The sequence below is a fragment of the Rhinopithecus roxellana genome, chromosome 1 (genome assembly GCF_007565055.1).
Source record: "Rhinopithecus roxellana isolate Shanxi Qingling chromosome 1, ASM756505v1, whole genome shotgun sequence".
Taxonomy (NCBI): Eukaryota; Metazoa; Chordata; class Mammalia; order Primates; family Cercopithecidae; genus Rhinopithecus; species Rhinopithecus roxellana.
This window is the reverse complement of record NC_044549.1, coordinates 89,943,119-89,969,005: the sequence shown is the minus strand read 5'-3', so window position 1 is coordinate 89,969,005 and position 25,887 is coordinate 89,943,119. Positions and strand designations below refer to the sequence as shown.

General features: G+C 40.2%; 1 protein-coding gene across 2 annotated transcripts; it reads right to left on the bottom strand.

The window, feature by feature from the left end:
* Positions 1–658: 658 nt before the first annotated feature.
* THUMPD3 (THUMP domain containing 3) lies at positions 659–25,476 on the bottom strand. Of its 2 annotated transcripts, XM_030927319.1 has the most exons (11): positions 25,199–25,291; positions 24,589–24,639; positions 22,985–23,289; positions 21,322–21,399; positions 16,593–17,069; positions 13,532–13,662; positions 9,881–9,950; positions 7,089–7,204; positions 4,161–4,271; positions 3,078–3,201; positions 659–2,887 (listed from the first exon to the last, which is right to left on the bottom strand). In XM_030927319.1, exons 3-11 carry the CDS (start codon positions 23,234–23,236, stop codon positions 2,738–2,740), a joined length of 1,509 nt encoding a protein of 502 aa, XP_030783179.1. In that variant the 5' UTR covers positions 23,237–23,289; positions 24,589–24,639; positions 25,199–25,291; the 3' UTR covers positions 659–2,737. The 2 variants fall into 2 exon arrangements, with proteins under 2 accessions (XP_030783179.1, XP_030783182.1); XM_030927322.1 differs by lacking the exon at positions 24,589–24,639 and having other exon boundaries at positions 25,199–25,476.
* Between the last annotated feature and the right edge of the window lie 411 nt (positions 25,477–25,887).

The window sequence follows — 25,887 nt, the reverse complement described above, 5'->3', positions numbered from 1 at the left end:
TGACAGGAAGCAGATTTCCTTAACTTCACCACTGTAACTCATTAACAAACATGTTAGCCTGAGACAAAAGTATAAGGGGCAACAGGAAAGCCTTTCATAATGTGATACTTTTTTTCACATTATTCAACATGTTTTAAAATTTGGTATACAGGTCTGTCTATGGTGTTTCTCCTGAACTTTTGCCAGAGTAGAATGGTTTGTGTTTTTCCTCATAGATTTTTTACTCCTCACTAAACTTCATGACATCTAACATGAACTTGTAAAGGCTATGCTTGAAAATAAGGGTATCTTTTTCTATGCCTAGGTTATTAATGAATATGAAGTACTTACAAGCTTTAATGTGCTTGAGGTTCCAAAGACATTTCCAAATCTTCCCATTTTCAGTCTTCAACTTAACATTTTGGTCTTTGCATTGGAGACCTGAGTCCTATCTGACATTGGGCCTACTGGGCAGCATTTCCTAAACTGTCATTTTAAAAGAAATAAGGGTAACCAAATGTTCCCCTTAAAAGCACTCTGGTACACTCTAGTATTGGGAGATAACTATCTTCCCCTAATTAGATTTGTAAAATCTTTCTCAATGTTTACATTTTTTCCCCTCAAATATATTGACTTTTTCATTCCCAATAACAATGTCTGGTCTGTAACTCAGTCATTCCATGTTCAGATTACAGATTCCTTTCCCCATCTTTTCACATTCTTTTAGTCCAGGGAGACCCACTTTGAAGGTTAAAACCCAAGGTCACATAATGAATAGGCGGCAATGTCACATATAACTCAACTCTAGGCCTTATGAATCCTGCTAATAGCCCATTGCCTATTCTAGTCACCAGATTGAAAAACACCATACTAGAGAAGATGGCAAACTATTGCCCACTACATATTTGCATCAGTCTTGTCAAATTTTTATTGTAGTATTTAATAGGATTAAAGCTATGATGATTCAAGTAAAAAATTACTTCCTTAAAAACTAAGCTAGTAGGCAAAAATATTCGTTTGTTCAACACCCACTCTGGCAGATATGGTACCCCGCATTTAGTGGGGGAAAAAAAAAAAGACATCGTGGTGAAAATGGACATGGTCCTTGAATTTCCTGGTTCTGTGGGTTGCTTAATTTGAGGTTTAAATGGTTTCTCCTATCAGGTGAAAAGTTTTGTGTTCAGCCCATAAATAAAGCGGCTGGGAATTCTGATAGTGGCAAAATGGCCAGTCTGGGATATAAAATCTTCATAAACATCTTATTTCCCATTCATTATGAAGCGTGGGGTAGGAGATAAGAGAAACCAGATGAAGATTGCTGGCTGTGCTGCTAATGTAAACTCTTCTTTCGAAGGTATTGTGTCATTTTATTCTCAATGGAGACATCGAAAAGTATTAAGAGGAGTACTATTATATTAATAGGACACTGAAAATCTATCCTGAATGCATGCAGCCAGAGGCTCCAAATAATACTATGATGAGTTCCACAAAAAAACCTCAACTACTCTTTGTTCCAGGGAAGCACCATTTTCCACAAAACTCTCAAGAAGGACTTGTTGGAACTGGAAAAGCAATTAAATGTGAATAGTGATCCAGGAGAAAATAACAAACTCACGTAACTCCCAAAAGTTTTCCAAAGATAACATCAGTTTTTTTCTCTTGGCCTTTTAAGAAACTAGCTAACAGATACTCTGACAGGCTTGGTTTGGTTTTGAAAACACACCTTAGTGTACTGAAAGAAAAACAATTTCTTTTAATTTGGTTTGTTGGTCCCATACCCCATCTATCAATGTATGTGCTATTTACAAATAGAAATGTTCTATACTAACAGTATTTTTGCAGTACCTTTTGATAATTCCTAGACCTCTATTTTCGTTGTATGTGTTAATCTGAATAACAGATGGATATTTTAATATTTAAGGCAGATGGTAAACTTTCCTATAGGTCTTGTGAGATTTTGTCTTACAGGCTGAACACCATTCACAAAACATAATAATGCTTCATTCCTTCAGATTGAGGTAAAGAACTTGAGCAACTGGATTAGCAAAGCTGCAAAGACAATGAAATGTGGCCTAAGATGTAATTATGTTCTCTGCCTTTCCTTTGGGCCAGGGTAGTTTTGCACTTGACACAATGGAAAATAGGCTATAAAGCCTGAAAATAAAATGTCCTAAACCCCAATCTCAGAGCACTTTAGTAGGCTTTTCACTAGGCATCTTGAAAGTATTTTCAACAAAATACTAATTAAGCTACCACTTCAAAAGAACTTCAAGGAAAAGCTCTTTCTTATAAAAAAATTTTTTTTTTTGAGACGGAGTTTCACTCTTGTCGCATAGGCTAGAGTGCAATGGTGTGATCTCGGCTCACCGCAACCTCCACTTCCCGGGTTCAAGTGATTCTCTAGCCTCAGCCTCCTGAGCAAGCTGGGATTACAGGCGCCCACCTGTAATTTTTGTATTTCTAGAAGAGGCATGGTTTCACCATGTTGGCCAGGCTGGCCTCTGGACCTCAGGTGATCTGCACACTTCGGCCTCCCAAACTGCTGGAATTACAGTCGTGAGCCACTGTGCCTGGTCTCATAAAACTTAAATTCCATCACATTACATTCACACCTTTTGCTAATCAGGATGAAGAGCCTTAAACAGGTTTAAAGAGTGCAGACTGCACTTTTGTTAATACTATTTTTCTCCAAGTTCTTTATGCTAACATTTCCAGTGGTGGGAAGTACAAGTACTATTAGTCATCTTCATTCTTTGTATTACCAAAGAGTTCCTTTTTCTCCATCTTCTGAAGGATGAACAAAAGCTTGAGGTGTACGTATCAGTACATAAACTGCAGCACGAAGGCCACCAACGTTCACCCAGACTGTATCCACCTTTCGCCATACATGTCGCATTCCACATAATGCCTGTGTACACACAAAAACCACAGCAATTAGTCTGACAATCTACTTTTATACCAACCAGGATTCTTAGCTGCCTGCTAAGAAACCTCAGGGAAAGAGAAAACAAATCTTATCCAAACAAACATCCCCAAATCTATTCAAAAAGATCCCAAAGTTGCCAGAGGCTGTGATTTTGAGCTAATGTGTATAGCACCTTGGTAAAGCATTTTGTGTCTTGAGTAAGTAGTACAGCTCGGCCTGTGGTAGGTGTGCAGACACGGCTCATTTCCCGTAGGCAAGCTGGATAAAGGTTCCAGTTTCTCTTCTTGGATCCCATCCTATAATAGAAGGACTAGTGAGTCAAACACTGTTGCAAAAGATACAAAATAGAAGGAGTATATGAAACAAAACAGTTTCATGCATCCTGAGGCATGAAAAATAGCTGTAGTTTTAGAAACCAGACCTTTGCCATTACATGTCAATGAAATAAGCTGAGTTAGTAAACTGCTCAGAATTCTGAATCAAAAAGAATTTTTTTGGACAACTGTTATATAACTTGCCCTCTTAGTGAGTTTAATAAGCAGTCAAACTATATGAACCAAACAAGTGATTAGAAATCATTTAGGCTGGGTGTTTTGGTGGCTCATGCCTGTAATCCCAGCAGTTCGGGAGCCTGAGGTGGGCGGATCACCTGAGGTCAGGAGTTTGAGACCAGCCTGGCCAACATGGTGAAACGCCGTCTTAACTAAAAATACAAAAATTAGCTGGGCGTGATGGCACGTGCCTGTAATCCGAGCTACTCAGGAGGGTGAGGCAGGAGAATCGCTTGAACCCGGGAGGCAGAGGTTGCTGTGAGCCGAGATCGTGCCACTGCACTCCAGCCTGGGCAACAGAGCGGGGTTCTGTCTCAGAAAAAGAAAAAAAAAAAAGAAAAAGAAATCATTTATGCTGAGAAACAGAATCAGAACCAAGTCTTCCACCACCTTTTTGTGTAAAATATATAATTCAAGAATGGGCTAAAAAGTGAATCACAGGTAATTTAAAAATGAACCTCCTATGATGGTCAGGATTCAAAATCTAGTTAATACATTCCTGAGAGTTCTCAGAAGAAATATAATGGGTGAATCCATCATGTTTTTCAGTGAAAAACAGCTCTGCTAAGTCTGCTAAAATTCAAGATTTTTTCCTGACAGAATAAACGCAAGAAAAATAATGACATATTTACAAGTCTTGCAGGTAGTAGTATAGTAAGTTAAAGTAAAATTCATTAAAAAAAAAAAACCCAACCAATTCTCACCTTTTTCCAAATGGCAAATCTGTTACAATAATATCCACAGAACCAGTTCTCAATGGCAGATTGCAGATATCCCACTGAACAGCATCTATGGGCAAGCCCCAGGATGGTTTGCTGTGGGGACAAAGGAAAGGTGCTTCAATATATTGTGAAGCATAAAATCGTTACAACAATTTTTGTTTCTGAAAAGAGACTGCTATAGCAAAATATAAAATGCTAAGAATATCAGTGATAATATCAACCTATTCAAAATTTAAGAAGTGGCACAAAGGTAAAAAATAGAAGGTCAGGCTGAGCACGGTGGCTCGTGCCTATAATCAGCACTTTCAGGGGCTGAGGTGGGAAGATCACTGGAGTACAGGAATTTGAGACCAGCTGCGCAACACTGTGAGACCTTGTCTCTAAAAAAATTTTTTTTAAAGTTAGCAAGGCATGATGGCACATGCCTATAGTCCCAGCTACTCAGAAGGATGAGGTGGGAGGATCACTTGAGCCCATGAGTTGAAAGATGCAGTGAGCTAGGATTGTGCCACTGTACTCTAGCCTGGGTGACAGAGCAAGACCCCGTCTCAGAAAAAAGGAAAACAAACTGAAAACACGATTGTAATGCAGAGAACTGCAAAAGACAACTTTAAAAACAATGCTGAAGCAGTAAATTACATAACCGATGATACAAAAATTAAGTTGCTGATAAAACAGTGGAAAAATCAAGCACACTAAAGAAAAGATTATGGGGTGACGTATCTGAAGAATAAAGTTTGTAAAACTAGTAATAACAGGAGACCTAAAAGAAAAACAGATACGTAAAATTGGTTAATATATATGTAATTGTTTTAAGATGAAAAATCAAAAGAAAATATATGTACCATGCTATATAAAACAAGACTAAGAAAAAAGTTAAGATAAAAAATATAGATGACAGAAGACAGAATGAATAATAATAAATACAAAGGATTTAAATCCTCCCCATTAAGGCAAAGTAACTGGTTTAAGAAACAAAATAATGCACAGGCTAAGAACTGAAGATAAGTCAGAGGCTATCAGCAGAAATTAAGGATTTAATTGACATTTAATGAAGAATTTAAGAAAAAAATGCAATAAAGGCAATCACTACATAATTTTTTAAAGTACATATAAAATATGTATTACAACCGCATACCAATAACTGCACAAAACAAAGCATAAGGCGAAAAATATTAAAAACCAAAGTAAAATGGATAGAAAGTACTGTACAGGTTGAGGCCGGGCACGGTGGCTCATGCCTGTAATCCCAGCACTTTGGGAGGCCGGGGCAGGCAGATCATGAGGTCAGGAGATCGAGACCATCGTGGCTAACAGGATGAAACAGGGTGAAAACCCGTCTCTACTAAAAATACGAAGAAAAAATTAGCTGGGCATGGTGGTGGGCGCCTGTAGTCCCAGCTACTCTGGAGCGCTGAGGCAGGAGAATGGCGTGAACCCGGGAGGTGGAGCGCTCAGTCTCAAAAAAAAAAAAAAAAAAAAAAAAAAAAAGTACAAGTTGAATAGACAAAAAGTGTAGATACAAACAAGATAAAATATTCAGAAGCTAGAAAAGAAAGTTTGTTTAAATGTTTATCAGTTTTAATTAAAAAAAAAAAAAAAAGGACGGGCGCGGTGGCTCACGCCTGTAATCCCAGCACTTTGGGAGGCTGAGGTGGGCGGTTCACGAGGTCAGGAGATCGAGACCATCCTGGCTAACATGGTGAAACCCCGTCTCTACTAAAAATACAAAAAATTAGCCGGGCGTGGTGGCAGGCGCCTGTAGTCCCAGCTACTCGGAGGCTCAGGCAGGAGAATGGCGTGAACCCGGGAGGTGGAGCTTGCAGTGAGCAGAGATTGTGCCACTGCACTCCAGCCTGGGTGACAGAGCGAGACTCCGTCTCAAAAAAAAAAAAAAAAGACTGGCCATATACTAGGCTCATAAAAAAAATAATAAACATGAAAGAACAATTCAAAATTAATTCATCACAATAAAACAAATTAGTATTTAAGAAAATGGAAACCTTCCAACTAGTCTTAATATATGTAAAAGGATTGAATGTTGATCCATAGACCAGCAGCATCAGCATTGTCCCAGAGTTTCCTGGAAAATGCAGACTCTTAGATCCCATCCCAAACTACTGAATCAAAATCTGTGTTAACAGTACTCCCAGGTGATTCACATGTACATTAATGTTTGAAAAGCACTGTCCTAAAAAATTAGATCAGAGAGACAATGAAATATATAACCAATGACTTAGTAATAAAACAGAGGAGAGGCTATATAAACTGCAGCATGGAATTTATGTTGTGACTTTAAAAGACTATGGTCCAGGTGTGATGACTCGTGTCTCTAACCCCAGCATTTTGGAAGGCTGAAGCAGGAGGATCTCTTGAGGTCAGGAGTTCTACACCAGCCTGGACAAAACAGCAAGACCCCCATCTCTATGAAGAATTTAAAAAATTAGCTGGGTATGGTGGCACATGCCTGTATTCCTAGCTACTAGGGAGGCTGAGGCTGGAGGACTATTTGAGCCCAGTAGGTTGAGGCTACAGTGAGCCATGATCATGCCACTGCACTCCAGCCTGAGTGACAAAATGAGACCCTGTCCCCAAAGCAAAAAAGAAGCCTATACGTGTTTAAAATTTTGTGAAATTAAAATGAATCTATATTCTTCCAGTATGTGGGGGAAAAGACATATGCATAAGACAGAAATGAAAAAGTGCATATGGTGGGGAAATTATAGCTAAAATAATGTTTTTAAAATATAATTATTTTCAATAAACTTTAAAAATGTAAATGGAGTCTCATAGTATATTCATTTTGGTTACAATGATGTCACAATGCACTGGGAGTTTTAATTCATAAAGTCAATATAAAAAATGATTCTCTAACTCTAAAAGATGCTAAGAAATCTTTTAAATGTTTACCCTTCTTTAATTTGGCTCTTGGTCAATAAAGATGCAATGTTATTTGCTGCTCTATTCACAGCCAGTGGATTATTATCACCAGCAATATGGAAACAGTCAGTCCATTCAGTAGCCCCCTAAAAGATAAGAGTATATGTTAAAACAAAAGTAGCAAACTGCAAAATGTGATTATTTAAATTGTCAACAAACAAAGAGAATCCAGTGCTTTTCTAGAGTGGCAAAACATTGCATGTTATCAACTGTGCTATTTCCCTGGCTGAAAACGCCCTCTTATGCTTTCTCTGCTTGCTGAACCACTACCCATCTCGTAAGACCCAGCTCAAAACTCATGCCCTTTCGACATGAACCTTAACTCTCCAAGCAGTCTCATGTGCCGCTCCCAAAAGCACTTTGTATGTACGTACCTCTGCCACTGCACTTGTTCCACTGTTAATTATTTCTTCCCCTTTGCGCTTCCCAACTAACCTGGGAGCTCTCTGAGGTCAGGTCTAGTATTTTCTTCAGTTCCTTATCCAGCAGCGTCTGGCACACTAAATAAATTCTAAGTAAATGCGGTTTGAAAATATTAACCAAATTAAACCGATCAAACCTATACTCTTTTGTGGTTGTGGGAGTTTACATAATCTGATATATTTGAGAATTGCAAAATAAAATGCTATTTCCAGCCGGGCATGGTGGTTCACACCTGAAATCCCAGCACTTTGGGAAGCTGAGGCAGGAGGATTTCTTGAGCCCAGGAGTTTGAGACCAGCCTGGGAACATGGTGAAACCCCATCTCTACAAAAAACACAAAAATCAGCTGGGCGTGGTGGTATGCACCTGAGTCTCAGCTACTTGAGAGGCTGAGGTGGGAGGATGGCTTAAGCCAGGGACGCAGAGGTTGCAGGGAGCTGAGATCACACCACTGCACTCCAGCCTGGTTGACAGAGCAAGACCCCAGGTCAAAATATAATAATAATAAAATGCAATTTCCTTTGTATGATAGGCTTTTGAATGGTAACCACCATATCACTGGAAGGATTTTGTAATTTTAAATGAAAAACCTGTCAGCAGTACATAAATACCAAGTTGTCACATATCATTTGTGGAATGAGGTGACATGTGACCCTAGGCCTGAACAATGTTCTATGCAGATTAACAGAAGGTTTCTGACATGAAAGCTGGGAAAGGTCTGCCTCTGCTTAGGGGTGAGTAGCAAACACCTTTGTGTTCCTTTGTGAACAGTAACATACTTCTCATCCATGAGTACAGTGCTTCAGAAGTTTTTCTTTTGCCTAGACACTTGAGGATGATGAATACTCCTGTATACAATCCTACGATGACTTCAAACAAAAGGGAAGTTGAAGTATCCCAGAGGTTTGGGTGGGTGGGGATGTAGAGGGGACCTAGAGTTTGAGGAAGCCTCTCAGTGATTCTGATTCCCAAATATTCTTTTTTTTTCCTCCTAAACTTACTTGGATTTTCAGCATTGAAAAGAATTGGGTTTTACAGTGTAACACTTCTAAATTAAAAAAAAAAGTATTCTAGATCAAGTATTTTATATTTTGGTGAACAAATCTTTATATATACCTTGTCAATTTCTTCATAATTTTATTCATTTTGATCACATATCAGCTTAGGTTTTTCTACATTGACATCTGCATGTCTACTCTTACATGGAAACGGCTCAAACTTCATGTTTTAATTTTTTTGGCCTTTATTTTCACCCGGAGCGCTGTTGTGTATTTTTTGACATGCAGTGACCTTACCTGCTATTTCATACACATATCATGATTTCACACTAGAAAACAACACTCTGCTTTGTTCCCAGAATCCTTCTTGGTCACAAGAAGGATTGGGTTTTTACTGTGCAGTCTCTTTAAGTCACAGTAGTTTCTCTAGCTCTCACAGAACACAGTCATCATGTAGACTTCTATGATTTCACTCTTGGATTTTAACTCCCAGAACACAGATAACATTTTCTAATTACAATTTGGATTACTTCTCCCCTTGTGGGCTTGCTTTGGACTTGCTCATCTGTCCAGGTTCTATCCAATCATATAATCTGCGGTGTCTCCCTGCAGTTTATTCAAATTGGCTTTCAGTATACTATATGGAAGAACTACTATGTTTCATACAAACTTCAGTGACTTTACCGGGAGCTCCCTCTTCTAAATTGTTTAAAAACATATAGATGATACTGATTATTCAAGGGGACTCTACTGTGAAATATTCTCCATTTAGAAAATGCCTTTCCATTTCTTGCTTTGCTTTATACAGTTGTTATAACTCTTCTCAATATCACGGTAATTTTGAAAACTAGTTAAGAGCATTTGGTATTAAGCTTGTCAGACTTCCTAAAAAATCTAAGTAATGTTCATAAGTTTCCCCTTTTTACAACTATACTTATTCTCTCTAGGAACTTAAGTGGATTACAAAGAAGAAAATTGCCTTCCTCAAGTTTATGCTTATGCCTTCAATTATCTTTTCCCATTCAAGTCTACCAGTTTGTCTGTTACACAAAGAGGACTCATCAGCAGTTTGTAATTCTCAGCTTCCTCTGTAATCTAGTGAATAGATAAAATGTATCTAGTGAATAGATAACAATGTATCTAGTCCAGTGGCAAATGCCTCTTTGAAATAAGTAGTTACATTCTTTACAAAAAAGTTCCAACTTTTCTATTGTTAATTGTTTTAAAACTCTTGGGTCCACTGATCCAACCATGGAGATTTCATTATGTCTGATTTGCCCATTGAGTCTTGAATATTCTGGATGTATCACTCTTATCTAAAAGCTAAAGAAATATGATTACCTCTATTGGTATTGCCCCAGTTCCACACATCGGATCAACTATTATATCATAAGGTAGAGGATCACAAAGCCTAGAGAAAAGAAAACAGCCTATGTGAAGACTCACCCAAAAGCTGAGGCTTCTATACTGATGATTCCTGAAGCTGTAAGATTGAGGACCTATCACACTAGCCTGAAGGAACACCAATCTACACATTTTAAAAATCAACTTGTGGCTGGGCATGGTGACTCACGCCTGTAATCCCAGCACTTTGGGAGGCTGAGATAGGCGGATCACTTGAGGTCAGAAATTCAAGAGCAGCCTGGCCAACATGGCGAAACCCGTCTCCACTAAAAATACACAAAATTAGCTGGGTGTGGTGGCGGGTGCCTGTAATCCCAGCTAGTAGGGAGGCTGAGACTTGCTTGAACCCAGAAGGCAGGGATTGCAGTGAGCCAAGATCATGTAAGATCCAGCCTGGGTGACAGAGCAAGACTTCGTCTCCAAAAAAAAAAAAAGATAATAAATAAATAAATAATAAATTTGTAATGATATGTTGACTGTATATTCTATTACTCGGGAAAAAAAATCATTACATATAACTAAATCCCATTTCACTCTCAGATGAAATTTGGTTTGCAGACATCTTAAAGTACACACACATACACACACACACACCACACACATGCATACTTTTAGACAACGGTGTTGTTTTCAATAGAAACCTGTATTACATTAAAAAGACTCAAAAATGTCTCAAGTCAAACATGCATCAATATAAGGATACTGGCAATGAGACATTCAGTATTCCTTTCCTTTTGAATTTAAAGATAATAATCTTGATATAAAAAAATTGCTCTGTGGGACTAGGTAATAAAAAAAGGAAAAAAAATGCTTTACTTTGAACACTTAGTATTTGCTGGGCAGGGACTTAAGCTCTTTCTATGCATTACCTCACGGAATCCTCAGTAATGACCCTGTTAGATAGTTATCATTATTCTCATTTTAAAGGTAAGCTGATGCAAGGAAACATGAAGTTACCTGCCTAGGGACACAAAACCAGTAGGTAACAGATTCAAGATTAGAGGCATTACTGTTAATGGCTTAAGTGTTATCCTCTTCATGAAGCATCCCACCCTGAAACAGGTCAGTAGGTTTCTTCCCTTCTCTTTTTCTAATCTTTTCATGTGCTGGTGTGGGACTTATCACATATATAATAACTGTTTATCTCCCTCATAAGACAGATTATTGGGGTTAATAGTGGGTTCTTATTGTAACACTGGTCCTGCTCTATGTCCTTGTTCCTACTCCTCAACACATGGCAACAGAATCCTTGGCAACCCTCTTGAGGGGGTAAGCACCCTGTACTCCAAGCCATTCCTGATGATCAAGGGTGAATAACTGACCAAAACAATGTCAATCAGATTCTCTCTTCCAGGAATTTGGAACAAAGAGCTAAAAGCCTAGGCAATGTGGGTTGGTCGTTTGGAATTGGAAATACATAAATTTAGATGAGAAAGCATGTAGATGAGAAGCAACAAGAGTCCACAGGCTCTAAGGGGAGATAAAAATGGCTGCCCACGTTTCTGGCGGTTTTCCAAGATGTGGTTCCTACCCTTCTTGAGAACCAACATTCAGTTTTTCTGTAGAATCCCCAAGATTTCTCTTTATCTTTCCAAAAAACCCTCCCTGGCACAATCATCACTTTTTTATCCTAAACTTATTTACTTAGGTTTTTAATATTTGCACCCAAAATAACACCCTCTGTCTATCCCTGGTTTCTACCATATGCCTGGCAGCAGATAATGCATATTTGTTAAATTAATGAAGACTAGAAAATTTTCCTTTATCAAATGGGCCCAATTTTCTATTACTGTCATTGAATTAATGTTAGGAAGATAAAAGATTGGAACAAAAGGAATACAGTCAGGCGCTGCATAACAATCTTCCAATCAATGGTGGACCAAATATATGAATGCAGTAATTATAATACCATATTTTTACCCTACCCTTTGTATGTTTAGATACACACTTACCACTACATTACAACTGACTACAATATTCAGCACAATAACATGCTGTACAGGTTTGTAGCCCAGGAGCAATAGGAGATACCACATAGCCCAGGTGTGTAGTAGGCTACACCATCTATATTTGTATAAGTACACTCCATGAGGTTCACACAATGATGAAACTGCACGATGACACATTTTTCAGAATGCATCCCTGTTGTTAAGTGATGCATGACTGGACTTAAAACTATCAGGACATACCAGGCACTGTATATAATAGGTATTTTGCATATGCTTCAGCATGTAATCCTCACTAATAATCCTTTAAGTCTCATATCAAATTCATTTTGCCATCTGGAAAACAGAAGCTTAGAGAAAATAAACATTTTCAAGTGGTGAAAAGCAGCACCCAATAAAAGAGAGAAGGGCAAAGGAGAAGGAAAGATAGGTCTTGCACTCTGAAAAGTGAAAAATTCTAGGATGATTCCTGGGTTGCTATGAGTATAAAGCTTAAAAATATAAGTAAAGGCTCTTTCTGTTCATTTACCCTTTACACAAATAAAAATACCTGCTTTCATCTTTTTCACTGCACAGAAATGAAACAGCAAAATTTGCTCTATCTCCCAACACACATATCCTTGCTAAACAGAAATGTGGTAACCGCATTCAAGAGGTAGGTAAAAACTATCACTCTCATTTTAAAATCAAGAAAACTGGGTGCAGTGGCTCACACCTGTGATCCCAGCACTTTGGGAGGCAGAGGCGGGTGGATCACCCAAAGTCAGGTATTTGAGACGAGCCTCGCCAACATGGTGAAATGTTGCCTCTATTAAAAAATACAAAAATTATCTGGGCGTGGTGGCAGGCGCCCGTAATCCCAGCTACTTGGCAGAGACAGGAGAAATACTTGAACCGGGGAGGCAGAAGTTATAGTGAGTCGAGATCTCGCCACTGCTCGCCAAAGACAGGCCGACATGCAAGAAATCGCTTTGAGGCGCACAGGGCACTTTCCTACACACAAACACACACACACACACACACCCCCAAACGAAAGAGAGAGGGGGCAAGAAACTCACAGAGACTGAGTGAGACTGGGCGACAGAGTGAGACTTTGTCTCAAAAAATGAAATAGGCCGGGCGCAGTGGCTCAAGCCTGTAATCCCAGCACTTTGGGAGGCCGAGACGGGCGGATCACGAGGTCAGGAGATCGAGACCATCCTGGCTAACACGGTGAAACCCCGTCTCTACTAAAAATACAAAAACTAGCCGGGAGAGGTGGCGGGCGCCTGTAGTCCCAGCTACTCGGGAGGCTGAGGCAGGAGAATGGCGTAAACCCGGGAGGCGGAGCTTGCAGTGAGCTGAGATCTGGCCACTGCACTCCAGTCCGGGCGACAGAGCGAGACTCCGCCTCAAAAAAAAAAAAAAAAAAAAAAAAAAAAAGAAATAAAACGGAGCCACCTATTAAGCAGCATTTTCAGATCACAAGGAGTCAATATTGGATAGAAGGGAAAGAAATAGATCATTAGCTTTCCTTTCTATTCTTTATCCACTACATTCCAAAACAGTACCTCAAACACACATACACACAAATCAGTATTTTGGAAGGGAACATTCAAACCAAGGTGCCACTTTAAGCTGGACGGAAAACTCATTTTCTTACCTGAGCATCCCATAGGCAAGAGTTGATCTAAGAGTTGTAGGTCCAAAATGTGTTATATTTCTTCGGTGGAGACTCTCTTCAGTCAATGCAATGCCCACAATGACTTCGTTATCATGGATGTTCAAAAGAACCTATAGTAAAGTGGAACAAGACAAAATAGTTTTAGGATTGTTCAAACTGCACTTTGTAGTAAGACTTTTCTGACCTGGGCCGGTCCCCTACTCCTGGGAGGTCACCATATTGATGCCAAACTTAGTGCGAACACCTGATCAGCATAGCACACCACAGCCCAGAACTGTCTAAAATTTTAAGACATTTAAAAAATACGTATTAAAAAATCTCTAAGCCTTCAAAATATGTTTGTTATAAAAATTGGGGTGAAATCTGGTTGTAGCCAATAAATATAGTGAATTAAAAGAATAGATGCTAAAATGAACGACAAAAGTATATACTATATGACTTCATTTATATGAAGTACAAAAATTGGCAAAACTAATTTTTGGTGATAGCAGATTAGTGATTGCCTTGACTGGGAAAGGGCAAGGGGAGCCCCTGAGGTACTGGAAATACTTTGTATCTTTATCTGGATGCTAGTTACACATCGTGTATATAAGTAAAAACTTACTGAAGTGTACACTTAAGATTTGTGTACTTAATGCAAAGTATATCTCAACAAAAAAGTTTTAAAAATTGGTAAAGTCTCAAATAAAAAGTCTTATTACACTGAGTGCGGTGGTACATGCCCGTAGTTCCAGCTACTCGGGAGGGTGAGGTGGGAGGATAGCTTGAGCCTGGGAGGTCAAGGCTTCAGTGAGCCATGATTGCACCATTGTACTCCAGTCTGGGTGATACAGCGAAACCCTGTCTCAAAAGTGAACTAAACTAAACTAAAATGTTACCCAATCTTTCACCGAAAGATTTCCTGAGCTTAACCACAGCAGAAGCACAGCTGACACCCATAGCACTTCCTAATGCAAAGCACTATTCTACACATTTACATACAAGGCCTCATCTCATATTCACATCCCTTAATCTAGGTATTATTCCCCTTATAAAAGAGGATATTGAGGCACAAAGACAGCTCCTCTGGAATTCCCTTTTTTTTTGAGACAAGGTCTGTCTCTGTTGCCCAGGATGGAGTGCAGTGGCACAATCACAGATCACTGTGGCCTGGACTTCCTAGGCTCAGGCAATCCTCTCACTTCAGCCTCCCAAGTACCTGGGACTACATGTGTCATCATACTCAGCTATTTTTTTTTTTTTTTGTAGAGACAAGGTCTCCCTATGTCGCCTAGGCTGGTCTTGAACTACTGGCCTCAAGCAATCCTCCAATCTCGACCTCCCAAAGTGCTGGGATTACAGGCATGTGTCACCACACCCAGCCTCCTCTGGGATTTAACCCAATGCGGCACGGCTCCAGAAACTGTCCTCTGAATCACCTTGCTAACTTTTAGACATCACTGTTCTAGTTAACCTATTCATTTTCTTTTTTTAAAAATTTCTTTTATTTTTAGTAGAGACAGGGTCTCCCTGTTTTGCCCAGGCTGGTCTCGAATTCTTGGGCTCAAGCGATCCGCCTGCCGTGGCCTCCCAAAGTACTGGAATTATAGATGTGAGCCACCTATTCATTTTCATGCAGTATATGAGGAAAAAAAGGAATGGGGAATTAGACTACTGATTTGACATGCACAAAAAAGTTAGAATCAGTGACTTGCCCCAGATTCAAGTGTCCCAAAAGCAACAGAAATTGGCTCTTTGGTAAATACATCAGCTGCTATAGACGTTTTAAGCTGTCAGAGTCTTAATGACTCTAGTTCCTATGGCTCACATGTCAATCACCTAGGTAAAAGAGGATTAAGACCAAGGAAAGTAAACATACTAAAATGAGGTACCTGGCTTTGGAAATCTGGCAGAATTTAAGAAAGAGGAGAGCTGACTCTAGGATGAGTATTAGCAAAGATGTCCTGATTTGAGAAGGTCAGGGTTTGTTTAAAAAACGCACTTTTCTTTTTTTTGGAGATGGAGTCTTGCTTTGTCACCCAGGCTGGAGTGCAGTGTCATGATCTCGGCTCACTGCAACCTCCACCTCCCTGGTTCAAGTGATTCTCCTGCCTCAGCCTCCCCAGTAGCTGGGATTACAGGAGCGTGCCACCACACCGGGTCAATTTTTGTATTTTTAGTAGAGACCGGGTTTCACCATGTTGGCCATGCTGGTCTCGAATTCCTGACCTCAAGTGATCCACCTCCTCAGTCTCCCAAAGTGCTGGGATTACAGGCATGAACCACTGCGCCCAGTCTTATTTTATTTTTTCAGTAGCAAAGCTCTGCAACCAAGACACACAAAAACAAAATAACTATTTTAATTCTGGTTGAATTTTATAATATGAAAGTCCACATAATACAGTAAAACAGTACTCTATTAGAAATCAGGCCAGGTGTGGTGGCTCATGCCTGTAATCCCAGCACTTTGGGAGACCAAGACAGGCACATCACTACAGGAGTTCGAGACCAGCCTAGCCAACATGGTGAAACCCCATGTCTACTAAAAAATACAGAAATTAACCAGGTGTGGTGGCATGTGCCTGTAGCCCCAGTTACTTGGGAGGCTGGGCACAAGAATCACTTGAACCAGGAAGGTAGAGGCTGCAGTAGGCTGAGATCATACCACTGCACTCCAGCCTGGGTGACAGAGCAAGACTCTGTCTCAAAAAAGAAAAAGAAAACAGAAAACTCAACCTTGATAGCTTCCATCTACAGAGCACTTAGTGTATGCAAGGTATTGCACTAAATATTTCAAATGTACCTTATTTAACCTTCAGGATAACTTTAAAGGTACATACTATTATTGGCTCCATTTGAAACAGAGGCTCAGAGACTATCTAGTCCAAAGTTATACAGTTGTAGAGTCAAAATTTGGATCTAAATCTGTCTCCAAAGACTATGCTCTTCCTAACCACACCCTACTATTTCAATTTAATTGTGCATAACACTGGGTTAGTCTGAAAATTCTACAAATCTGTGACAGCACTCTTCAATCACCACAGTCAGAGCCTATACCTACCTCCACATCAAAGTTGGTCATATCAGCCTTCCACTTAAAATAATCTTGAACAGCACCCCCAAAATCTCTTGCAGCCTCATTTGAGGTAAAGCAATGTTTCTCTCCTGCTCTGTTGCATGTGACTCTAAACTTTAGCACTTGAGGCTCAGTTTCTTCTTTTGAGCTTTCATCAGTCTCATCTTTGGAAGATGCCAAATCATCACCTACTAATGTTGACACCTCCTCTTTGATGGCTGGATTTTCATAATAATCTAAGATATGAGAATCTAAAGCATGGCTAGTAAACTCTTTTTTAACATTTCTCTGATTGATTTTGACTTCTTGTCCATTATTAATCTTCTCTTTACTTAAATTCTGATTTATCTTTTTGCGCTTTGCTTTTTTCTTTTTAAAACTGGCATTAATTTTCCACACTTTTAAGGGGTTTGACCATGGGAGTTTTCCAGCCAAGTCTTCAAAATCCTTTAGAACTTCTTCCTGTAAAGGACAGAGAAAGAAATTCGTTCATTTTCCACCACTATAATCAAACAAATAAATCTCTACTTTGCTTACAGACAGTTGGTATCCATGGGGAACACCGGTTCTAGGACCCCCAAAGACACCAAAACCCAAAGATGCTTAAAAGTCCCTCATACAAAATGGTATAGTGTCTGCATATGACCTACACACATCCTCTCAAGAGTACCTTAAATCATCTCTATATTACCTATGATACCTGATACAATGTAAATGCTATAGAAATAGTTGTTATACTGTATTGTTTGGGAAATAATGATAAGAAGAAAAGTGTGGGCTGCATATGGTAGCTCACGCCTGTAATCCCAGCACTTTAGAGGCTGAAGCAGGTGCATCACTTGAACTCAGGAGTTTGAGACCAGACTAGGCAACATGGCAAAACTCTGTCTCTACAAAAAAATACAAAAATTAGCTGGGCATGGTGGCACGTGCCTGTAGTCCCAGCTACTCAGGAAGCTGAGATGGGAGGCCTGCTTGAGCCTGGGAGGTGAAGACTCCAATGAGCTATGATCACGCCACTGCACTCCAGCTTAGACAATAGAGCAAGATCCTGTCTCAAAAAATAAACCTTTTACAAAAAAGAATGAACACTGACTACAATACTCTTAAGGAAAGAAAGCTTAACTCCAAAATTTATGCCCCAACTATCAGCCAAATATAAAGGTGAAAGACAAACATTTCTGAACTCATGCCATTCAACAGATACAAATTATAACAAAAGGACAAATAATGTGCTATAATCTATTTAATTATATCACTAAAATGAAAAAATGTAGGGATTGTGACTATAAAGCAGAAGGTAAATGTTACAAACTGGCATGTAAATGGGCATACTGATACCCTCATCTCTTATACCCAGAGGTCAAAGGATAGAAGTTAAAGCAGATAAATAAAATGTAAGTATATTTAAAGGTTTAAGGGTGAACACTAAGAAAAATAACTGAAAAATAAAGGAAAAAAGTATAAATATGCCAATTTCATCATTGCTCTTAACAGGGATTCAAAAAATACTGTGTATATATGGTAGATAAGGTAGATAATATAAAATTGTAGTTATAAAGGTTAACAGCTAGAACACACACACACTAACCTTCCAAAGTATTAGAAAACACAGGCACATGAAAAAAGTAAACAAGACATAATGTAGAGATTTTTCAAATTAAGAAAAAGCAAAAAGTATATATGCATGACAAAACTAAGACTACACAGTTATCATTATCAATAAATATCAGTGGGATAAACACAAAGATGACACTCAGTTTGAGTATGTACAAGAATTTACATAGTGTATTTGTTGCACCACTATAACAGCAAAAGAATGTGAAAAACCCTCATGCCCTAAAATGGGACTGGTTAAATTATGATACAGCCAAACAATGGAGTATACGCAGCCAACTCCAGCAATGATACTGCCAGGATCTCCAACATATAGGTTGAGCATTCCTAATCTCAAAGTCCAAAATCCAAAACCTAAAACTTTTTTGAAGTGCCAACATGATGCCACACAGGTAGCAGAGATAATGACACCTTTGCTTTCTGATGGTTCAGTGTACACAAACTTTGTTTCATGTATAAATTATTATAAAAATCATATAAAATTACCCTCAAGCTATATGTATAACATATATATGAAACAAATGAAACTTGTGTTTATAAATAGGTTCCATCCTCAGAGTATTTCTTTTTTTTTTTTTTTTTGAGACGGAGTCTTGCTCTGTCACTCAGGCTAGGGTGCAGTGACGTGATCTCAGCTCACTGCAACCTCTGCCTCCCAGGTTCAAGCGATTCTCCTACCTCGGCCTCCTGAGTAGCTGGAATTACAGGAGCCTGCCACTGCACCCGGCTAATTTTTTGTATTTTTAGTAGAGACGGTGTTTCACCAACTTGGCCAGGCTGGTCTCAAACTCCTGACCTCATGATCCACCTGCCTTGGCTTCCCAAAGTGCTGGGATTACAGGCGTGAGCCACCACACCCAGCCCAGAGTATTTCAAAAAACAAACAAAAATCCAAAACATTTCTGGTCCCAAGTATTTCAGATAAGAGATACTCAACTCGTATATGAAAAAAAAAAAGCATAGCACAGAAAAGTATGTATGCTATGCTTTCATTTGTGTAAATAAAATACATTTATTTGTAAAATATCTCCAGAAGAATACCCAACAAATTGGTAATAGTTGTTGCCTCCAGGGAGGGAGCTGCACAGCACAGGGATACAGGAACAAGGACTTACTTTTCACTCTATATCTTTTCAGTCTTTACAAGTTTGCTCCAAATACATGTATTAACTAGTTTTTAAAAACCTATATAAATCAGATTTGTTCACACTTTTAAAAAGGCAGAAGGAGGCCGGGCGCAGTGGCTCACGCCTGTAATCCTAGCACTTTGAGAGGCCAAGATGGGTGGATCATGAGGTCAGGAATTCAAGACCAGCCTGGCCAAGATGCTGAAACCCCATCTCTACTAAAAAAACCAAAAAATTAGCCGGGTGTGGTGGCGGGTGCTCGTAGTCCCAGCTACTTGGGAGGCTGAGGCAGGAGAATGGCGTGAATCCAGGAGGTGGAGGTTGCAGTGAGCCGAGATCGCACCACTGCACTCCAGCCTGGACGACAGAGCGAGATCCCGTCTCAAAAAAAAAAAATTAGCGGGGCGTGGCGGCATACACCTGTAGTCCCAGATACTCGGGAGGCTGAGGCAGGAGAATTGCTTTAACCTGGGTGGCAGAGGTTGCAGTGAGCCGAGATCATGCCACTGCACTCCAGCCTAGGCAACAGAGCAAGATTCCATCTCAAAAAAAAAAAAAAAAAAAAAAAAAAAAAGCGGGGATGGAGGTAGGGAATGGGGGTAGGGAATGGGGGTCAGGTGCTGCAATGGCTCACACCTGTAATCCCAGCACTTTGGGAGGCTTAAGTGGAAGGATTACTTGAGCCCAGAAGTTTGAGACCAGCCTGGGCAACACAATGAGACACCATTTCAATTTTTTTTTTTTTTTTTGAGACAGAGTCTTGCTCTGTCACCCGGGCTAGAGTGCAGTGGCTCAATCTCTGCTCACTACAAGCTCTGCCTCCCCAGGTTCACACCTTTCTCCTGCCTCAGCCTCCCGAGTAGCTGGGACTACAGGTGCCCGTCACCGTGCCCCGCTCATTTTTTGTATTTTTAGTAGAGACGGGGTTTCACCATGTTAGCCAGGATGGTCTCAATCTCCTGATCTCGTGAGCCGCCTGCCTCAGCCTCCCAAAGTGCTGGGATTACAGGTGTGAGTCACCGCGCTAGGCCCCAGTCTCAATATTTTTTAAAAGTGGGGGGCTGGGGCTAATAAATTCATGATTATCATCTGAATATTTAAAAATAACAGAACTCATTAGAATGCTTTAAGCTTTTCTAAAAGTTAGATTTTTGTTAATAAAATTTTTATCTATTTTCAGTCTGACTTCTTTTAGGTCTGGTCTGGTTTTTTTCTAGGCTGTGGTTTCATACAACTTTGATTGGTTTTTGAATAACGTTTTGGAAATCAACATGTTTGCCAATAAATAAAAGTCAAGACAATTAGGCAGCGTATCACAGTTGTTTTTAAAAAGATTATTTCTAAGATAGGTAAAACTGATAGAAAAATGTTTTTAAGCAGTTAACTCTAGAAACCTAACCAAAAAGCAGTGTGGAAAAAACCTAAAGCCTTGCTGCAATCTATTTTCAACCTTCAGCTTAGGCAGCAGCTGAATATTTAGGATTTAGATGCTAAATACATATTGGAGACAAAGCTGTTGTCCTAACAACTGAAGGAGTATTTAGATATCACTTTGGCTTTACTTCAAAAAATGAAGAAACAGAAGAAAGCAGAGCAAAAGCAGGATGGCGAGGAAGTGTTATCTGTAGAAGACACAAACTGTCACTTGTTCTTTGGTTCATGTTCTGGAAGCAATTCTATTTTGGAACTAAATATATGTAAAAGCAAAGCAAATCTAAGGTTTATATCTTTTATAAATAAAACAGTGTGTTTTCTTTCTTATAAACTTTAATGATTTTCAATACTAATTTTTAAAAAACATCTTTTGGGATAGACTGTCAGCAAAACTCTAGATTTTATTGTAAAAGCCTCCCAGTATTCTCTATTACAAAGGCTACAGTAATGCTCAATTTTCACAAACTGTGAAAAGTGGAAATAATCTCTTTGGGGAAGACAGACAAAAATCAGTCACCATGTTTGGGATAGCTCACCTTTATTTGTTTGAATTGGTAATCTTGAAATTCCTGAACCACCACAAATAAGTTGTCAACTGATCTCAGACAATGAACCTGGGTGAAAAAAAGAAACACACTTCTCAGAAAGCTTTTGAACAGTACAAGCTATCAACAATTAAGTATTTAAAAAATCAGGAATCATAGTTTTAAAGCAGCTACTAACTATATTTTATATTTTTAAAATGTCCCATCTCCCTAGTTTCTCATCTCTTTGGTTACCAATCAGCTTTCCCCTAGAGAAAGGGAAAAAGGGCACATGGAAAGAGAGAAGCATGAAGTGTTTTGTGGGAAACATGTCTTTCGTGGGAGAAGAGAAAGGTCAAGCCACTCAAGTGGGCTCTATCATATTTCCTCGATGGCTTTCTATGGTACACTGTATGCTGCAATGGTTAAATGTAGCGGATTTGAGCTCCAGTTCTGTGATTACTAGCTGAGTGACCCTGAGGAAATTATTTATGTGTCCTAAGCCTAATGATTAATAAGCATAACAATAGTGTCTATCTTCACAACACTGCTGAGGGTATTGGCTAAAATACTGGATGGAAAACATCTGCTTACCAATTCATCCACAGATATTTTCTGGGTACCTACTATATGCCAGACACTAAGAGCTTGGGATATATTGGTGGAAAAAAAAAAAAACAGAAAACAATCCTTGCCCTCTTGCTGCTTACGTGGTAATGAGATGTATCTTAGCTTTATTATAGTGAGATTGCAGTTTTCTGACCTTCATGTTTTATCTTGAGTGAGTTCTAATTACTTCTGAGCAAGAATTTTTGATGCAGGTTAAAAGGCAAATCTCTTTTATGTTTCATCACCAAAGGTTAAACATCTGCTAGATGCTGAAGTAAATAAAAACTGACATACTTAGAGAATTTCTTAAGTTGAATAGTACTCTTTCTGGTGAATTCAATCCTCAAGAAATACTAGATCACCTCTAAAAATGTAGCAATCCTACTACAGGTTGAGCATCCCAAATCTAAAAATCTGAAACTTTTTGAGCCCCAACACAATGCTCAAAGGAAATGCTCAGTGCAGCATTTCGGATTTTCAGATTAGAAATGCTCAACTGGCAGGCTGGGCGTGGTGGCTCAAGCCTGTATTCCCAGCACTTTGGGAGGCCGAGGCGGTTGGACCATGAGGTCAGGAGTTCGAGACCAGCCTGGTCAGGATGGTGAAACTCCGTTTCTACTAAATATACAAAAATTAGCTGGATGTGCTGGCGGGCGTCTGTAGTCCCAGCTACTTGGGAGAATCGCTTGAACCTGGGAGGCGGAGGATGCAGTGAGCCGAGATCGTGCCACTGCACTCCAGCCTGGTGACAGAGCAAGACTCTGTCTCAAAAAAAAAAAAAAAAAAAAAGCTAAAGTGGCAAGTATAATGCAAATATTCCAAAACTCCCCCTGCCCCTCTCCAAAAATCTGAAACACTTCTGGTCCTAAGGGATACTGAAACTACAGTCAAAATTACAAATCAGTACTCAATAGAAAATGCAGTAACTTTAAAATCTCCTGATTTGGGGCAGAGCAATGAAAATCAGAAAGGATTCCAGATTTGTAAATTCCAGGGTCTGTAAAATGAAAAGTAACCATAAAATGATCAACTTAGAAAACTATTTTAAATATTGCTCCATTCAAACCTGTGCCAGACTTTCCACTGAAATGACAAAATATATCTTGCCACGGTCTCTGCTGATTTTGCATGATGACCCAAGTTTCTCTCTCACTTCATCTGCAGCTGTTTGCTCAAAGCCAGTAGGTACAGTGGCTCCAATAGTGACTAGAAGCTCAGATTCACTTCTGAGGTCACTTTCTGTCACTTGTACAGAGCTCTGGTTCTCATGAAGGTTCACATCTAGGAGTTGGTTAGTGGCTTCTTCAATGTCACACATGTTGGCTGTGCTTCCAAGATCCCTAACACTGTCTCTTTAAAAGCAGTATTGTCCTTTAAAAGAGAAAGAAATAAAGCCCAAATATTGTCATCTCATATTTCAGTTATAATTAAAAACATAGGCTCTGAAGGGCAGGAAGAAGGCAACACACCTGATAAATAGTCACCAAAGTAAAAAGGGTTGAATAAACATGGGCACAGAGTGCAGGTTGTAAAACATGATGTTATTATTAAACAAGCAATACAGATACCATGGGAGAAAAAGAGACAAGAAGTATTTCCATAGCATGCAACGTTTGCTTTGGGGTAACCCATGTTGACAAAAGCCATTTCATAACTACAATAGAAGCTGCAGATTACACTCCAATACATTTCTGCATCTAGATGTTAAGAACATGGTTAGGTAAGAATATAGGGCTTGGCTGGGTGTGGTGGCTCACACCTGTAATCCCAGCACTTTGGGTGGGAGGCCGAGGCAGGAGGATCGCCTGAGGTCAGGAGTTTGAGACCAGCCTGGCCAACATGGTAAAACCCTGTCTCTACTAAAAATACAAACATTAGCCAGGCATGGTGGTGGGAGCCTGTAATCCCAGCTACTTGGGAGGCTGAGGGAGGAGAACTGCTTGAACCTGGGAGGTGGAGATTGCAGCAAGCTGAGATCATGCCACTGCACTCCGACCTGGGTGATAGAACGAGAGTCTGTCTCAAAAAAATAAATAAAATAAATAATAATAAAAATATGTGGCTTTTGGAGTTTCAGATAGATACAAGTTTGAATTTTTGCCTCCACCATCATAGGTTGAATGACTTCTGGCAAATTAATTCTCCCAAGCCTCCAAATGTAATTAAGTAATTAGTAATACCTCTTTCCTAGAGTTGTTAGGAGACAAGCGAGATTTAACTAATACCTCTTTCCTAGAGTTGTTAGGAGACAAGTGAGAGTGGTACATGGCCAGTCCAATAAGTAAAACTTATTAATAGGCTATCTTCTTCCCTCCTGTGAAGTAGACAGCACTTCACACATTTAAAAATGATTAACTGGGCTGGGCACACTGGCTCATGCCCGTAATCCCAGCACTTTGGGGAGCTACGGCGAATAGATGGCTTGAGGTCGAGACCAATCTGCGTTAATATGGCAAAACCTCATCTCTACCAAAAATACAAAAAAATAGCTGGGCGTGGTGGTGGGCACTTGTAGTCCCAGCTACTTGGGAGGCTGAGGTGGCAGGACTGCACTCCAGCCTGGGCGACACTGTGAGGCCCTGTCTCAAAAAAGAAAAAATTAAAAATAAAAATGGTTAACCGAACACTTGCTACCTAATGATTACAAACATTCAAATGCCTACTACTTGCCAGGCTCTGGGATCCACAGATGGGCATCAGGAGAAAAATCTTGGAAGTAACCTGAAATAGTAAAACAAACTTCCTATGCATAAGCTTTAGTGTGTGCTTGGGGCGGGGGGGCGGGGGCCGGGGGAAGTATTAGAGAGGTGGAGGGTCCATAGCTTACACCAGGTTTTCAAAGGGTTTGTGACTCAAAATAACTTAAGTGAGTACATAATACCTATACTGTCCTTGTGCTGTGCCAGCGATACAAGACAGTGTTTAACACTACGTCAATTCCCGCCGTTAAGAAAGTGACAGTCACTGTGAATACAATCTCCATCTTCTAAAAAAGGCAGCTGAGGTCAGCTAAAGGGCGCGTTCCGCACAAGGTCAGAGAGCCAATGAGAGGCGCAGAATGGAAGAAAACTCAAGGCTCCCAACTCCCACCCACAGGGCCCCGGGAATCCTAGGAAGCAGATAAAGGCCTGGGAGAGGGAGCAAGATGGGCTCCGCCACGAGACCGGGCTGAAGTCCGGCCCGGCGCCGGCCTCGGCTGCAAGAGGAAGGCCGCCCCTCTCTCCCCAAGCGGAAACACCAGAGGAGCCACACTCGGCCGTTCCCAGTCGCCGTCAGTTACCGCCGCCAGCGAAGACTCTTTCAGCTCCCGCACTCCATTGGCCTCTCGCGGTCAGCTCACGCCGCCGGAAGCCGCCCCCGGAAACGGAAGTCAGACTGCGGGTCACGGTGGCTCCACACTAGCAGCGGCGGCGGGGGTGGGGGGGCGGGAAGGAGCATGCGCTGGAAGCTCTGTGCTCTTGGTTTTGAGGATCGTCAGCAAGCCGAAAGCGGAGAGTCAGGGGCCTAGTTCCCTGTCATGGTATTTGCTAACGTTTAGAGAGTGCTTCCCCTTGCCGAGCACTGGGTAAGAGCTTTACATGCGTCATCTCATTTGGAACAAGTCTCTTTTTTTCCAGCACCTATGAAGTGGCAGTGGCTGATTTCTGTTTTAAAGCTGGAGAAACAGTCTCTCCAGCTTAAATATCTTTCCCAAAATGTCATGCCACCAGTTCCTGATTTCTGTATTGCCATCACTATTTTAGCACTATTTACTTAATATTTTCCTTTAGTTAAAAAAAAAAAAAAAGAAATAGTGGGGCTCACTATGTTGCCTAAGCTGGTCTTGAACACCTGGGCTCAAGTGATTCTTCTGTCTAGCCCTCCTGAAGTGCTGGTATTACAGTCATGAGCCACTGTGCCCAATCAGATGAACTTTATTTCTCATAAAGTGTTGAACCTGGCCGGGCATAGTGGCTCACGCCTGTAATC

Coding starts and splice junctions, on each gene's coding strand:
- THUMPD3 (XM_030927322.1), bottom strand. CDS start 23,236: ATGTGTGACATTGAAGAAGCCACTAACCAACTCCTAGATGTGAACCTT. Junction 17,070..21,321: donor ACCAATTCAAACAAATAAAG/GTGAGCTATCCC, acceptor TGTCCTTTACAG/GAAGAAGTTCTAAAGGATTT. Junction 3,202..4,160: donor GATTTGCCATTTGGAAAAAG/GTGAGAATTGGT, acceptor CTTCTATTATAG/GATGGGATCCAAGAAGAGAA.